This window comes from Aythya fuligula, chromosome 1 (genome assembly GCF_009819795.1).
Source record: "Aythya fuligula isolate bAytFul2 chromosome 1, bAytFul2.pri, whole genome shotgun sequence".
Classification (NCBI taxonomy): Eukaryota; Metazoa; Chordata; class Aves; order Anseriformes; family Anatidae; genus Aythya; species Aythya fuligula.
Genome location: NC_045559.1, coordinates 92,504,122 through 92,522,045, shown reverse-complemented (window position 1 = coordinate 92,522,045; position 17,924 = coordinate 92,504,122). Strand labels below are relative to the sequence as shown.

Sequence of the window (17,924 nt, the reverse complement as noted above, 5' to 3'; positions counted from 1 at the left end):
AGGATTATAAATCAGGCTTTTCCTCCTAGGTTTACATTTTATTAGAATGCTAATGGAAAAAAAAACTCTGGAGCCTTAGGGAAATATTCTAACATTTCACAATTAAATGTAACAGCAAACCATAAGTAATAGACACATGAGAGAAATTTTCTTCCTGAATTTACACCATAACTACTTCTTTCAATCTGAAGGAAATCTTGATATCAACATCACAAAAAGCTTTTTGCTGTGGTGCAATACATAGTGTGATTTTTACATCAGTCTCCAATTTTGCAACAGTTGTGAAGTTTGCAAAATTAAATGTAATTTGTTACTATAGAATATTAAGTACTTGTAAAACCCTTTATTGGTTCAGTTGTAAAGTTAAGCCCGAGTAACACAACTGTCTGCCACCACAGCCCAAGAACATGTCAAATTTTCAGGAGACTTAGCTAGAAGTCATCTTTCTTTCTGTTTTCATATGTTGTGCTTTTTGCTACCTGGTCAAATTATAAATGATCCTTCAGCTTCCTGTCTCATTCACAACTTTAGCAGTTTTCAAGCACACTGACTTTGCCTTTAGCATCTTTTGACCACAGCTTTCAATTTAACTCGGACCTGTGCCCTACAATTATTTACTGAAAACAACTCTTCATGTCAAGCAACCTAGTTTTCCCTTAGCTTTCCTTCTCTTACCAGAGCCATTATTAAGAGCTTTGCTGTGTTAAAGCTGCAGCCTGTATATTTGGGGCAGAACCCAAATGTGCATGCTAATATGAGGTGTTACTATGAAAAGTAAGTTTTAGGTTTTACGTGAACAGAAGGAAAAGCTGAAAATGGATGAAGGAAGCAATACGGCAGAAAGAAAACTGAAGTTAAAGGCAACTAGGGCTTGGCACTGCTGCAAAAAAACGTTGCAGGTCTTATTTCAGTACCAGCTGTTCTGTACGAGGAATAGTACCTACCTCTCTTGCTCCTCTAGTCAAAAGACTTTGTTCAGCCAGAGGCATCAAATTTTATAGAAGTAGTGACCAAAGTGGTGTCAGAGAAAAACACAACTATTGCAGGGTTAGAAAACCTCTGGGGAAAGACTGAAGGAAGTGGTTGCATCTATTTGAGAATATAGAATAACAATTATTCTGACATATGAGGTATTTATGGAGTGATTTTCCATGTAAGGTTGAGAGTAAGCAGTCTCTCTCTTTGGAAAAAGATTTATTTTTTTTCTCTAACATTTAAAAGGCCAGCTAATCACGGTAGAATGTTATGCTAGGAACTTTCCATCCTTCAGTGGACAACGGAAAAAAAAAATGCAACACAGTCCTATTTTGGAGTAGAGCAAAATGATCTTAAGAGCAGATTCATACCAGCCACAGCCTGGTTTATTGTTACTAAAATGTGAATCATAATGCCCAGAGATTCATTTCAGCATGACTGCCTCCATCATGCAAGCCCCATAGCAGGCTTGGAGGAATGCAGCTGGTGCATGGTGCCTTTCTTGCACCTTTCCCTGCCCTCTGAGCCAGGCAAGTTTGTGCAATGGATTCCTCAGCAGATTGTGCTGGGGCATCATTTCCATTACTTTCCCAGGCTTCTTGTCATGCATTACCCAGCACTGAGCAGTTCTCAAACTTTTCAACTGAAACAAAAAGCCACTGTTGCCACAAACTGTCCTTAGCATGAGCTAGCACGGCTTCAAGCTCCACCACCACTGTGATCACAGGTAGTTCAAGAACTAGCTGCAGCTGAGAAACAGGAACAACTTTATCTACTATAGCTTACAGCAGCTCCCCTGTACTGATCAGAAGCCCAGGCTCAATTCTGGATGCACAAAAATTATTATGAATCCTGAATTATTACTATCCTGAATTCACCAAGAAAAACTCTGCTCCTCACTGTCACGTAGGCAACACCCCTTGCAGATTTCAGGTGAGACTTTCTCAGACGTCACACCAGCTAAGAATTTCTGTCAGTGAACAATTGTGAAGAAGCCCAAATATTGTGCTCTCTGTGAACTTCCCTGGCCCATAACATGAAATACTTTCAGGTTTCATTGCAGTCAAGACCATCAGCTCATATTTTTGACCACTCCTCAATCTAAGCAGAGAGAGCAGTCTGGATATGCAGGCTTGTGTAAGCCAAAAATACTCGCTAAATTTGTTAAGCCAGAAATACTTGTTAGGAAACATTTGGTCTAAATTTATTGGCAAATTTGGCCCATGGAAGTATATCATTATGTGACCCAAAGCTACACGGTGGAAGTTCAATGAGGTAGAGGCTTGTGGCACAGCTCTGAGGTGGCTAATAAGGGCACCTCCCACCACCTTCCAAGTATTTATACAGTGTCTGTCAACAGTTATACCCAACTGTGACCTGAAAGTCCTGTTTTGTCTTTGCCAGTGCTTTGCATTTTCACCATGGACTAGCCCACCAGTGCGAGAGCAAAGTGTATGTACACATACGTATGCGTGCAAGAGACAGCAATGGGTTTGTGTCCGGTCCGTGAATCGTGTTTGTGGTTTAGTGATAGACCAGATAGTATTTACAGCCTCTCTCTTCTCTTATCCTCCCAGACTTTCTTCTATGGTATTTTTCTGGTTTTTGCTTTTAAATCAAATTCCTGTTTTCAACTCCACATGAATACTACAGCTGGGTAAGGTAGAAGGATCGCATCAATCTGTGGGTAACCCTCTTCTATTGAACACTGTCAAGGAGCTGCAGAAACATATTGTCTTGATGTATTCTTTAAATTCTGAGCTCTACCAAACTTGCAACATGCACGTTGAACCACAGGAAGATTGTGTGTTTGAAGTTTTCATTTCACATTTCAGTGAGAACTTCTGTCTAGGATTATTACTTCATTGTTCGAATTTAAAAAATAAAAAAATATATATATAAAAAAATAAAAATAAATAAATAAAATGGGAAACCCTAAAAGGAAAGAGGTTTTCCAAACAATGATCTGACTAGAGGGCAGTTCCAACCTTGCTGCATCAAGTATGTCATTGGCCCCATCCCCAACTGAAAGAAATAAATTGGAAATGGGACTGTGCTCACAAACACGTGAAGGGTGTTACACACCTGGCCAGTGGTACAACAAATTTGTTCACTTCCTTACACAAACTTACTGTGATGGCTGAAAATTTTAATTTTTTTTTAAGCTTAAAAAAGCTGGCTAGACAGCTGCACGTAACTGAAATACATGGTCTCATGTTCTCACCCAGATCTGTAACTGATGGGAAACAGACATCTTTTTCTTCTGAAAAGCAAAACAGAAGTGTTTCTAAAAAGAAGTGGAGCCAACACTTGTTTTGATAAGGGGAGATTGCTGCCTTTCTTGGAATGGGGAAGCCTCTGAGCCCATTGCACTTTCTCTTGAAAAGAAGCTGTTGGTTTCACCTTAATTTTTCTGTGTCCAGATCAGAAGTAATTCTTTAAAAAGCAGGTAGAGGAGTTGGCTTCCTTAGACACAACAGGAACAGTTCATCAACATCTGATGCCACTTGAGTTGAATACCAAGCTCAAAGTCTGCCATTTTCACCCGTGTAAGTACCATTGCTCTGATACTACCTGAGTTCAGTAACTGCCCAGACCTTGAAACAAGGAATGAGGATACATATGATAAAGAACACAGCTAATTGTTACTGTCTTTACTTATATTCAGTTATTTATTATCAAATCTGTTAAACTTTGGTGTTACTCCAGCCCCTTTTACATACTTAAGGCCTTCTTCCAGTTCTGACTCTTCATTTCAGAAAAGGAAAAAAAACAAAAACAAAACATTAATTTTCTGATAATCCTTAGATGTTATACTAGTACAATATTAGACATAGTATTATGTGTAGCTGTCATTTCCATTTAAATAACTGTCTAGAGGCAGACCCGCAAGATCTACTGAATTTACTGTCTTCTGTTTCTAGCTAATGAAGTATTTACGGGGAAAAAATAAATAAATAAATAAAATGTGAAGAACAGTCATTACACTCCTGAAAGAGAAATTTGCTGTTGTTGAATATTAGTTTTCCTATCACTGCAGAGGAAAAAGAAAGTGCCTCAATCCGGGCAGCGATAAGCAGCTGCTCTTGTTCCTGTTCAGAGCTGGCCTTCTGGGCGAGTTATCCACACCATGCTGCCTCATGGAAATTTCACATTTATGAGATGACTTCAGAGTTGTCCTCAGGTGACAGAGCTGGGTGGTGAACATGCAAATGGTGAGCTTTAAAATTGAGAAGGCCTTTGCCACTGCCAGCAGAGTCATAGATCTGGACTCTGTTTTGACCTCGACAGCAGGCTGTGTTGCAGCAGACCCAGATCCTCCTCCCCAGCTTGGAGGACTCTGTCTCCCCTGCTTTTTCTGTTCCATCCCTCTCCCCTGGAAACCCAGCCTCACTCTATCTGCACGATTAGTGCTTGTTTTCTTTTCAGTCTCACCTTCTGAATCTATCTTCCCTCACATCATTAGGTCCTCCCTCAACTTCCTTTCTTTCAGAAACACGGTCCAGCGTAGTTCCTACCTCCTGCTTCTGCAGGTCTGGGTCGTCCCCCCAACCCCAAGTCCTTGCCTTCCAGCAGGGAAACTATGAAATGCCTGGGAGAGCATCTGCCATGGAGCTGGGCAGCATTTCCTCAGTCAGGGAGCAGCAGTTCTACACGTGGCTGTATCCTGTCCTGGTGGATCTGACAGCAGCTTCCTGGGGTGCCTAAAGACACTGTCTGACCCCCATCTCCTTCCTGACATGTTTTCCAAATCATGTCATAGGCACAGTGGAACTTCTTGATAAAGGTGTTATACCTTTCAAAGTTATTACACTTTAAAATTAAGAAGGGGCAGGGCCTGTTTTGAAAAATCTAATATCTCAAATATTGCTGATCATCTTTCAATTAAACTTGAAAATTTGATTAAACCATAAAAATAACAACAACCAACAATTGTGTTATAAGGTGAGTCTGGAAAGGCTTTGAGCAACTTTAAAGGTAAAAGTTGACTTTATAACTATGCTAAGGTGTCTTATCTATTGTACTGTAGTTAGCTATTGTATTGCTTAGAGCATGATACGCGACTCAAATGTCAACTCTGTGTCATGACAGAACAATCTAATCTTCTGATGTGGGCTGTGTGACCAGTGTAGACAAACTGTTTCCCATTTCCTGCCTGCTGTCACAAGCATTAGGTTGGTAACTAATGCTCAACTGCATTACCGACAGACTGGTGGCAGCAACACAGATGAACTCATCTATGTACTTCAAACTTCCAGTTTCAATTGTTTCTCAACAGCTGCATTTGGAGTAAGTCTTCTTTTAATGCCAGTCTTCTGACTGGTCCTGGAATTGGACTGAAGGACAAGGAAGCCTGTTCCTGTTTGTCCATGGAGTTCCCATTTTTTCATGGAAAGATAACAAGGAAAGCCTGTGAAGAACTGCTGTGCAAGAATGGAAAGAATGGCAGCTATTTAATACGAGAAAGTGAAAGCGTGGAAGGAGCCTTGTGTCTGTGTGTTTTGTAAGTATTTTGATACTAAATTTCTTAAGAGTTTTCAAGTAGATTCAAAACCAAGGGTTCATATTCTCTAACGTTACTGGTTCTTTCCCTAATGTTAACAAATTCAAAGGATTGGTGTAGATGTACTCAAGTATTGCTGGTTGACTTGAGCTTCCTTTGTAGTGAGTGGTGAGAGGGTGGCATTAGCAAAAGACAATTAATACAACACAGGAGTGATTAATTGTTCTCTGCTGATGCTGGTCTCTCTCTACAGACAATAGAGGAAGCCCAGATGAAATATCTCAGCCTGCCAAAACATGGTGAGAAGAAAGTCATTCAAAGTTACTGCCTCTGTAATGATGAGTAAATAGCATTTTAGCACTATCGAGACTCTGAAAAGTCTCATAGTATGATATAAAGCATGTCCTTCCTCACATGCTTTCTGACTATTTGGTGAAACCTTAGCCTTGTGTTTCTTACACAGCATCTGATGTAACAATACAAGCTGAGACTGAAAGCTGTAATGTCTTGTTCAAATTCATATAGCAAACCCATGAACAAGACAAACATAGAAAATTACTACCACTAGTCCCTAACTCACCACAATTAAAATCTTATGATTTTCTTTTCCTGTAGGGAATGGTACTTTTATTTTCCGTTCATGAAGCCCGTTTTACATTTTTTCATATATAATTGATTTGTTCCTAATGCGCTCAAAATTTATAAGTTAGTAACTCTGAGTCTTTTCTGTTTGAACCTAAAAGAATTTACGCTCTCTTTGGGGATATATTTGAGTGTGATGTGGGGAAAAAAAATCAACACAATTAATTAATTCAGAAATATCAGGACATTTTTTTTTTTTTTTTAATAAATAAAATCTTGTTGCTTTTGAAACAAATCAAAGAAGGGAGAAAAAGGTGGGGGAAATGGAGTATTGCGTTGTTGGGTAAAAGAACGAAGGATCGGGAAATGACAGAGAAGTGGAGTAAGAAGTGAAATGGCAAGTGAGGAGCAGAGTACTTGGGGAGGGAACTGCAGGAACCTGCCTGCAGTGTGATGTGGAAGGAAACAATGGGAGCAGAGGGAGCATACAAAGGAAAGGATATGTATACCCTGTCAGAAGAGACAAATGGAGGTCCTAGCACAGTTGAGGAATGACGATATTAGTCCCTGACTTGGGAGGATGGCTTTGGAGATGGCTTTTTTGGGAGATGGCTTTTTATGCAGTAGAGGTAGATCAGAAAGCGGTGATATACTTGTGTGTGTAATGAGTCTAAACTACTGAAATAAGAGTGCACATCTACTGAGTACATCATGGGCAGATGCAAGCTGACATGAAGGTTATGTGCAGTGCTGCACTAGCACAGTTGTGTTCCTTCCCTTTTTTCTCGTTATTTTCCTCCTTTTTTTTTTTTTGGAGGGGGGTGGGTGGGGGGGAAGAAGGGGGTTCTTTTTTTATTTTGCTAACAGCAAAGCAGATCCACTTTGTGATAGACAAATTCACATCTGCAGACTATCTACAGTGTTCTGGGCAAGCATATACAAAAGCATGTGGCTTCCAGCTAGCCTCTGGATTTTTAATACCGAAAGAAGGCAGCGTATTTGTGTATTAACAAAAATAATAGTTAAACTGCAGGAGTGGCAGCAATGGTATAACAGATACTGGGCTCGTAGAGATGAAAGGATTGTCTACAGGTATCAAATCAGAAGGGTGGTAGAGGATTGACTTAGAAACTGAGAGACTGTCAGTGACTGACTAGGGAGACAAACTGTTCGAGGCGAATGCATTTGTTCTGAAATTCGAGGCATCAACACTAAAACTTTCAGTGCTGTTTCAAGACAACCTTTGGGTTAGAATTACATCGTAAAGCACTGCTTAGCACCTAACAGGGTTGATGAACAAACTGATGCTCACCTGTGTCAAAAATAAATAAATAAATAATTTGGTTGTTCTCAACTTAGCTGCTCAATGGGCATAGATAGCAATTCACGTGCTACACAGAACAACCAAAACTTTTGGTCCTCCCCACTGACTGAGGGGAGATGACATGCCCACAGAGGACCTGAGAGTTGGAATGGTGGCAGCAGCTGAAAAACATCTCATCTCTAATCAGGCACAACACACAGCTCTTCCTCCATGGTATACTGCTGTTCTCATCCCAAGCTTTCACAGGTCCCTTAGTCCAGACCTATTGCACCGGCTGCTGTTTTCATGGTTCAACATGTCAGCCTACCAAAACAAACTCTTCTCATCCTGTTCTTCTGCCTCTGGATCTTCCTTGGGCCCACACCAGCCATTTGTTAATTTGAAATATAATATGCAGCTGTTGAAATGCATTTAGTACTTGATTTGGAATAAGAAGTTTTCATTGTAATGGCAATTTCATGTTTATTTTGCCATAACTACCACAGCCAAAGTAAAATACAGGCACTAACCTTCCAATGTTTGACAGGTAAAGAATGAGTTTCAGAAAAATCAGATTAGGTTATTATTCTTCACCTTTATGCCTTACTTTTACTTGCAAATTATGTTTAAAGAATGAATGCTAACATTATAAAAAAAACTCATAAGCCAGATAGATACCCATCAATTTCCACAGGTGTCTCAAGAAGGGGGAAAAAAATAATAAAAAAAAAAGATGTAGCCCTGGGATGCAATGCTTTGAATCAAAGTAAATCTATTCTAACCGGAAGTTTTCTACTGGTCCCAGTCCATAGTAACTTCTTCAGTTACTGTGTAACCAATCCATAGTAACTTCTTCAGAGTAACCAGCCATTTACATGCAAGTCCCCTGAACTAGGTTTTTGCCCTAAGATTCTCCGTTTCAGGACAGCTTAATTGATTTAGCTATAACTGAAATCCTTCCATTGAACATACATGCCAATTCAGAGAACTTGTCTTCAGATATTGTTTTTTGTTGTTGCTGCTCTGTTGTGGTTTACATCTCTCTGCAACTTAACTGCCTTTTTTGATCATGATCTGCAGTTCATCTTCTGAACAGCTGCCATTGCTGTATTTGATAAAGCTTTTGTTTCGGTTGATAAAAGATACCCAAAGCCATCAGTACCCTGAGTGTTCAAACCATGTTTATTGTTTTTTTAAAAGTGTTTTTTTTTTTTTTAATAAAAAGTAAGCAAAACCACGGAAAATCTAAAGGACAAATAATTTTCTAGAAGTAGAACTTGCGCAGACGTTTTCTGCGTGTTGGTGACTGGAGGCCATTTCCTACTAACATTTCTCCAAGAATTCGACTTGTGATACAACTGCAAAGTGAAGTTTAGGGAGGTATCACATGGGGAGAAGAGGATGGACGAGAGCATGGGAAGCCTACGGTATCAAACTATTCTCATGTAAAGGCATGTGTCAGGTTTAGTTCATGAGTTCTTTGAAACCCTTAGTTGGGCCAAACATATTTCAAAATTTAAAACCTTCTCTCACTTTTTGAACTCTGGACTCCCCGTTGTCTTGCTTTTCTAACTTAGTCTTGGTCAGTCTTACTGTACAACCTCTTGTGTCTCTAATATCACCTGCTATTGGCAGATATTTCCAGTCTCGATGGCTGTTAAAAATGGGGTTTCCCTTCCTTCCTCCATTGTGTCTGCTTTCAACATTGTGGGTCAGAGACTCAGCTCGGTGTTGAGACACAAATATCATGTGTGCTCTTTTTTATGTGCTCCCTGTTAAATATCCAGTATTGTACACATCTGGTCAAATCAAACACATTCGAAGTTGAAGTAGCCTGGTACACGATCACATCTGGTATACATGGAAGTATGAACAGCTCAAGGGGTCACTGTGGGGAAATTGAGAGTATGAATTTATGCTGCTACACTTACTTGAGGGCTCTCACAAGGAAAGCAGTTCACATGAAACGTATTCTACAACTTCACACTTCTGTGTCTGCCATGGAGACTTCTATATCCGCTTTCTTCAGAGAAATACCAGTAGACCTTGTGTGAAAGGTGAACTGCAAGTTTTCTACAGAATCATTCTTTACCCTTACTTTGATTAATGTGGTTTTCCTTCTCTTTGTCCTCTCCCATCCTCCCCAACTTCCATCAGTTCAATAGGATACATTTCCCAAGACAGCCTTCTAGTGTTGTTTTAGGCCAATGTGTGTGTTTTCCATATAACATTGCAGTCTTGTGTCATAACCTGGTAATTCTCTCAGCTGTGTTTTATGGTGCTGATCAGCCTTTTGAAAGGTGATGGTTTCTCCTGTGGTGTTGCTAATTAGTTTGAAGGTAGCCTGTTTTCCCCTGGTGTATGACTTCAGGGAAAGAAAGGCACCTCACTTTTCTCTGTAGCTATTTGTGTCTTCACTGTAGCTCCGTTTTTGAAGCAGGGGTACATGTTACCACCGTCTTTCCGGGGTGAAAAGGATGTCTGACTCTAAGACCGACATCGTTGCAGTCTGAGAGTCAGCAAGGCCACAACTCCCCCTTCTCCTCACTGCTAATAGAGATACTGCAATTACTAATGATGCATGTGTCTGCTCTTTGCTTCCATTTTATTCCCATGTTGACATTTGCACAAAATGGTTTCTAGTGCAGTGAAGCAATTCTGCTGATGGTGCGTACTGAATCAGGCATCCTACAGAAGTAAAGATTTATTTTAAATGCATGGCACCTCAGCATGGAGTTCTAGGCTCTATTTTGTGTTTTACTGCCCAAGAACAAGTAGAAGTGACATCCAGCTCTGTCTGGGTGTGTAAACCTTAAGCGTTTTCATTGCTTTGACTTACCAGATCCATTCTAACGGAGCTGTATTAGTACAAAACACAGCACAGAAAATGGACCTAAGAAGCTGAAGGAGACCTCAGGCAGCTAGCTGATGTGGAGGTCTATGAGCTAACTGGCTGTGCTTGGTCAAAGTCTATCCTAGGAAAAGTGCAATGAGTGCAGATTGGACACAGCACTCTTAGGTACGTTTACCATACCTGGGCTAACTCCACAGGGCAAAAAAAGAGAGCGATACATTTGTTCCAAAAATCAAACAGCTCTGTATTGTCATGTACAGACGGTTGAATCTGAAATGACAAGGTGGGAGAAAGTAATATTTGGGTTTCTGAGGCATACGAAAACAACATGCATGATTAATTTTCTCTAATAGATGAATAAACAGGACTTAGAGAATCTGAAGTATTTTGAGGGCTGTCATATATGAATGAAATGAAAAAGTGAGTGCATATATATGTAATCGATGGTATTTAGCATCAAATATTCCTTTAGGTGTGTCTCTTTGGGTTTAGTCTTTCATAGCATTGCAGTTTACTTTAAAAACAAACCAACAAAACCAAAACCTTAGTGTCAAGTTCAGCTGTGGCAGTCTAAGCAATTTGCCGTAGTTTGACAGTTGATGAAAAGCATAATGTATACAATGTTTTTCACAGCTTTGAAGATCTCATCTACACTTACCGCATCTTCAGGGAAAAGCAGGGGTATTATAAAATACAGGTAAGTAACCCTCATTTCATCAGTACAGACTGCACTAAAGACAATTTTCCTGAAAAAAAATAAATAATTAAAATGCATGGGACCCAGGAGTTGGACTCGATGATCCTGTGGGTCCCTTCCAACTCAGATATTCTATGATTCTATGAATATATTTCCAAGTTTCTTTTCTATTCTATTCAATTATTGACTTTTTAATGTTATACTTATTACATATGAGCTTACAAGTAGTTATCTTCACAGAAATCCCTAGTAACCCAAGTGAATCTGTTTTTTGTTGACCAGCTACTGCCTGATTTGACTAGTTCTTTTTCATAGTACTGAGGAAAAATCTCATTTTCATTACTTACTCCTGTTCCTAATTAGCTTTTTCTGTTTGAAAGCTCTGCCATGGTACCCAGAATCTTGTAGGGTTTTGAATAACGGAATGATCTTTTTGATCTTAAAATACCTGCCCATTAGTGTGAAACCACCACCCGACCTATAATTCTGTGTGATTCTGGAGATAAGATGATTCTGGGATTCTGTGAATCAGAACCCTACACTAAGGAAGATTCAATTTATAGGCAAGTAGAGAGGACACTTAAAAAGATGGCTCAACCCTTTGCTTGTAATAGGATAGACAACAGGACTGACAGCATTTAGGTAGCATTTAATTGGAATGAAGCAGCAAAACTCACTTCATGAAGGACACACCAAGCTGCTGTATGCTGGTCACTCTTGCTTATTAGTGATTTGGGCTGAGTATGAAAAATACAATTTCCCATGCGGAATTGAATGGTTTGTTTTTTCAAACCCAATTTTCCTTACAGGGTTTTGTCATGAATATTCAGTAAGACTTCTGTTCTACTTTTTAAGTCAGACTGTTTTGGATTACTAAAATAATATATTGAAATAATATGTTGATGGTGATGGGGAAGGCCAGGTCCAGCCGTGGCCTTTCTGGAGTGTAGGAGGTTGACCCTGACCAACAGCTAAGCATCCCCCAGCAGCACAAGTTGGTGGTAGGGAAGAGAAAAGCAGAAGTAAGAAAACTTTGATGAAGACAATTTATTAGGTGAAGTGAAGTCAAGTGTGCAAGCAAGGCAACGAAGGAATTTAGTCAATACTTCCCATCAGCAGCCAGATGGTTAGCTGCTTCCTGGAAAGCAGGGTCTCAGCAAACATAATGATTATTTGGGAAGACAAATCTTGTAACCACAAGCACCCCCGCTTTCCTGAAGCTTTTAATGCTGAGCATAATGTCAGCATAATGTCAGGATACCCCTCTGGTCAATTCAGGTGAGCTCTTCTGGCTGTGTCCCCCCCCAGCTTCTTGTACATCCCCACCCTATTTGATGTGGGAGCAGAGTAGTAAAATGAGACAGTGTCAATGCTCTGCAAGCACTGCTCTTAGCAACAGACAAAACTCTAATGTGTTATCAACATGCAAAATCACAACACAGCACCATACAGGCTGCTATGAAGAAAGATAACTCCATCCCAACCAAAACCAGTACACAGAGGCAGAGGCATCCAGTCCATAGTGAACTGAAGAAAAGATAGAGGATGGAGAGAAAAAAAAAAAAAAAAAGGTATCTCTGCCATATAGTGATGAAGTGAATCCAAAGCCCCATTCTCTTTCAATGACTAGTAGAGGGAGTGGGATCCTCACTTTGATAGAGATAATTAACATGCTTACTCCCTGACATTACTATCCTTGAACTGCCAGTGTTGCAGAAGTCTCTGTACAGATTACTTGGGGGTTGTGCTGTGGAAGCAATTCAGTCCATGCGTTTAAAGGCAGTTGTGAGAACCCTGTTCTCCTACATATGGAGTGTCATCCATGTTAGGCCTCAGGAGTCTCTGATGCTGGTTGTAAACTTGGATAAATCTGAGACAAATAATAAACTCCTGCCTAAAAGCAAAAGCTGGTGACTGAAACATTCATATGGATCCCCAGACATGTTAGTTACCTTTGCACGTCTTGGAGGGCAGATTCAGGGAGTGAAACATTTGACTGGAAAGACAGCAACTGGATCTGTTCTTTTGTAATGTAAGAAAACAACATCTGTTTCATGAAAAAAGTGAAAATCAGTAGCACATGCACTGTTGTTGACTGAAATCCCTTTGAATGTTTTGTTTAAACAGCTAAATATGAACGTGAAACTATGTGAATTTTGTTCGCAGTAGCTGGCTGGTCCTTTACCTCCGGTCAGGGATTCCAGCAGGGAGGAACTGAGAGAGATGTAGCCAGGCATGCAGACTTGTGAAGGGTTTGTTTAGAAGCAGTCACTATTGGACTGAAGGAGGTAAAATTTCTTTGTACTAGGATGGGAAGCCTGTGATCTGAACCCAGACAGACAGCACTGAACAGCTTCCCCTAGGCTGAAGTGCACTCAAGCAGGGATGGTGAGGGAGGTTGTGCTGCTCAGTACCATCACAACACCACCACACAGGTACCTCTGTGATATAACAATATTCTGTCACCAAACAGCTTTACAAAACAGTCCCTTGGTGAACGATAAGCTAGGCACAGCTCCTCTTGCTTAAGGTACCTGGTGTGAAATAGGCTTGCTAACTAACTTTATTTTCCTTTCCTTGCAGACTTCTGAAGGTATTCCAGAAAAGGTATTCAGAACATTAAAGGATTTAATATACAACTATGAGAAACCAAATCAAGGACTAGTAACAAATCTTCGCTACCCAGTCAAGAAAACAAAGCCCCTACAAAGAAGCCGGAGGCTCAAGTTAGGAAAGGATGATATTTATGATGGTGAGAAATTTAGTTCAGTCTCTGTCTTTTTATTAAGATAACTGCATTGACAGGTCTGATGTTGGAGACATTGGAGGGGAAAAAAAAGCCATCTAATTTGTGGCTTCTTGTGAAAGGTGTCAAAACACAACTTATATTTAGTTAGCACGTTGAAAATAAGAAATACATAGCCTTGTGCCCAGGATCACAGCCTTGGTACCAGAGAGTTCCAATCAGATCAATACCTGTGCTATTGACCTGATTTACTGATTTATTGCTATCAGTTATTCACTGCACTTGACTTTCTCAGGAAGAGGAGGTCTTCTGGATACTACTGTTTAATAACAGAGCTTGCTGATTCAGAAAAGGCAATTCATGGATTTAGGGACTGGATGACCCAGTCCATAAAACACTAAGCTCAAAAAGTTGGCCCTGCAATAGCAGACAAAATACTCGGAAATCAAACTGAATTAATAATATCTGTCTATCAACATGGCAACATGCCATCCTGCTTAGAGGGGAATTTCAAAAGAACAATTAGCAACCACAAATTTTGTTTGTTTTTTAACATTTTTATTGACTTCTTTACAGAAATTGATGAAAGTGACTATGTTGATGTCTTACCCTGAACGATCTGTGATCTGATGATTTGGAAAGCCACCTTTCTAGGCAGCACCACAGCAAAACAGGACAGCTGGGGAGAGCTAATGTTTGGACATTCACAGCAGTGGATCTATACCTATGGAATTAGTGCCCTTTGGAGACTGTCAGAGCAACTGTATTCTGCCTCAGTAGATCCAGTATAAAATACTGTATATTTTTGTGCATTATTAAGAGAATTATTTTTTTGACACAGGCACACCTATATATATATATGAGGAGAAAGGGGGTTATGTGTGTTTGTACATTTTGTGTTTTTTTGTTTGTGTGTTTTTTTTTTTTTTTTAGCAAACTCTCCAAGGTATCAACTGCTGAAATTAATCATCTGTTAGAAAGCCAGCAATGTGAAGACAATAAATGAATGTGCTTGAAGCCCTAGTTTATGGCAAAAATGATATATGTTGATAAAAATGATATATGCTAAAAATACTATTTGTATCATATGATGCTTAAAAACTGTTCTTTTGTTTGTGATTCATGTTACCTCATTGTTGGATATGTGGGTAGTAGTTCAGCAGGGTGAAGGAATACCAGTATTATTCTGCAGTTTGGAAAAATCTAAATTAAACCAAGAAGACTGTTGTAAATTCATGCCATACACAATTAATCAGTAACATGGAAATGATTTGAAATATTTTTCATATTAATGAGTGGTTCTGGTTTATAATTAGAGGAGTGCAAGTTCAACATCTGTGCAGTTATGCACATATTCTGTGTTGTTTTTTTTCCAATAGGTACTGCATACATGAGAATGCTTACATTTCATTTACCGCTGCCATTACTGTTATGTGTATGGGTTTTGTTATTTTTTTAATGTAAGAACTTGCTTTATTTTTTAACCCCTCATTTTAAATATTTAATGTATGTGTTTGTTCTGAAGGCGGCCTGTAACAACCAGATAAAGTCACAGCTGGAGTGTATGTTCTGATTCTTCCTCTTGCTAGCACCACCTCCCCCTCAGTCAGTAATCTTGCGGAAGATGTTTATATTTTCTGTATGTTTAAGATCTTTCACAAATGATTTATGCATTTGTTTTAGTAGACTTGTTTCTTATTATACATCTTTTCCACCACTGTTTGTTGGAAGACTTTTAGATCTTTCAGTGCTTTGGACTTCATTGTGACCTTACTAATGTTTTTTTGATGCCAGGATAAAGGGGTAACTTGTTGCATGAAGGAAACAAAAACTAAGAAGATAAACTAATTCTCATGTGAAAAGTGCTAATATGTGTCCCCAAAAAGGAACTGAAAATAAAGTAGTTGTTCATTTAAAAAAAAAAAAAAAGTACTACGGGGGTGGGGAAATCCTTCCCTCTCTCGAAGCACATACACTGGTGTGTCTTCCCTACTTGGAGAATTCAACAACTTGCCCAGTACTTCGTTATCACATGTGTCAGACTGTTATATATGGAGTGGTAATTCGTGTTGAGAAAATGGTTGGTATTAATAAAGAAGGGGGAGATCTGGGAAGGTGGCCATGGGGGTCGGCAAGGCCCGTGATTGATGATAACATCAGACTCTTAACGATGAGGCCATCAGGAATGTAAAGGGAACAAAGAAGGGTGATTCAGGAGACTCCATGCAGTCTCCGGTTTCTTGTTCTCCAGCTGGTCTCTTGTTCTCCAGCCATTAAGGCATGGATGTTTCTGGGTGTTTGCTGTTGTTGTTACATTCAACGTTGTTTGACCAGTGAAAAGTTGTTTTGAAAAGAACTGCTGTGGAGAGAAGGGTATAAGAGGGGAGCCTGTCCTCAAGAAAGAAGAAGAAAAAAAGAAAAAAAAAAAAAAAAAAAAAAAAAAAAAAGGAAGGCAACACGATGTGATGAAGTTATGATCAATAAAGAAGCAGGAAAAAGGAGTGAAGAGGAACAGGCTAGCAGACCGGAGACCAAGACGGGAACAGGCACACTGATCGCCTCATGAAGATAGGTTCGGCCAAACTCAGCAAACCGCTCAGAGAAGCTCGTACAGAAAGTCGCTGGAAATGGGCACACTGGAGCTGGAGAGAAGCGTACCCGTGCACACAACTGCCCCTCGCTGGTAAGCAGTTGCGCATTATGGGGAATCATACGTCCTTAGGAACAAAGACTGTCCTGGTAACCTTACAGCTTATTCTCCTTAATAACAATTGGACGGTTTATGGGCCTGAAATATGGGACCAAACTGAGGTCAAGGTGTGGCACTCTGCAACTAAAAACGACAAGGTTGCAGTGGGATTGCTCAGCACCTGGCAAGCAGTCTCTGAGGCCTTAAAGAGCCATGTGGAGCCACAATCACAAACGTGTGGCTTGCCAGACAGTGAGGGAGCTACGGGCTCGTTTACTGATCCGACTGCTATGCCATCGCCATGGGCCCCTCTGCTGCCACAGCCATCATAGGCTTTCGCTGTTAGGCCCCCTGCTGACCTGAACGTGCCTTTTGACCCAGGCCTCATTGGCCTTGAAAAGGAGATGGATATGTTTTCTTCCACCCAGGAAGAACAGGATACATAAGGCCTGAAGACCAAGTTGCTTGACAACTTAAAGCGAGACATTGTTCAAAAGGAATGGAAAATGGAGACTGTTAAGTCATGGAACTTGGAGGATTGTTTGTTTTCTGATTGTATATATGTATAGGTGTACTCGCGTTTAGTAAGTCATGGAACTTAAAGGATTGTGTTACCTTTTCTGATTGTATAGGCATGCTTGGGTTTAGTATGTAAAAGCCATGTTCTGTGTATCTAGAATGATGTTCGTGTGCACGTGGTGATGGAGCGTAGACTCCCCCCACACCCAGCGCTGTTTACTTGTCTTTTATACCTTTTATAAATATTCTTTTATAAATATTACTAAATTCACATTGAATTGTTACTTCATTTATAACAAGACTGAGCAGCTGCCATGCTGATATCCAAATTAGTGCACCTTGATCTTCAACTGTATCAACACTCCAGTTTTTCTGTAATGAGACTTTCAGGAGTCCTCCATGGGTTATATCATTTGGATTTATGATCAGCCTTAGGAAAAGGCCAAATGACACCACAGCTAGGACTATGCCTCATGACCCTGACGGTGTGACTCCTGATGGCTGAAGAGCTGACCACGAATAACAGAGTGGTCTGTCGTACTTTTTAGCTGGCAAGTGCTGTTTCACATGCTAGACTGCTACCACACAGTGCTTCGGGCTCTGCGTTAGAGTGCTACAGTGGCTGAGGCTCCAGAAACTGCACCTATATCCAGTGGTACATCCAGGCCCATACAGCCACAACTTTCCTCCAATGCATAAGGCTCGGTGCCAGGCAGCTGAAGCGCAGACCCTGTGGCAGATCAACTGTTCAAAGTTTGGAGCAAAGGCCCTGAAGAAACTGAAAACAATGTACAACACACAGCAGTATTTTGTAAGAATAAATTATGCTGTTAACAGCATGAGGGAAGTGGTTAATATGCACATCCCCCAATGATCAGCACTCCTAGTACACGGGAAAGAAATCCGTGTGAATGCTTCCAAAAGGTACGATCAGACGTTTCGCCCCTCCGCAGCAGCTTCCCCCTTTCCCCTCAGCACCGCCACCCCCAGCAGCAAAATGGCGGCGGCGGCGCCTCCCGCCCTGCCCCGCGGGGGAGGCGGGCGCTCCTGCTCAG

At 40.4% G+C, this 17,924-nt stretch overlaps 1 protein-coding gene across 1 annotated transcript; it reads left to right on the top strand.

Annotated features, from left to right (window-relative positions):
• The first annotated feature begins 5,345 nt into the window (after window positions 1-5,345).
• Window positions 5,346-14,275, top strand: SH2D1B (SH2 domain containing 1B). The gene is made up of 4 exons (XM_032193945.1): window positions 5,346-5,479; window positions 10,852-10,915; window positions 13,499-13,667; window positions 14,238-14,275. The coding sequence occupies exons 1-4, from the start codon at window positions 5,346-5,348 to the stop codon at window positions 14,273-14,275; spliced, it is 405 nt and encodes a 134-aa protein (XP_032049836.1).
• Window positions 14,276-17,924: the final 3,649 nt, after the last annotated feature.

Bases quoted from the DNA above. Each gene is read 5' to 3' on its own strand.
- SH2D1B (XM_032193945.1), top strand. From the start codon at position 5,346: ATGGAGTTCCCATTTTTTCATGGAAAGATAACAAGGAAAGCCTGTGAA. The intron at 10,916-13,498 runs GTAAGTAACCCT...CTTTCCTTGCAG, and splicing joins AGGGGTATTATAAAATACAG to ACTTCTGAAGGTATTCCAGA. The intron at 13,668-14,237 runs GTGAGAAATTTA...ACTTCTTTACAG, and splicing joins AAAGGATGATATTTATGATG to AAATTGATGAAAGTGACTAT.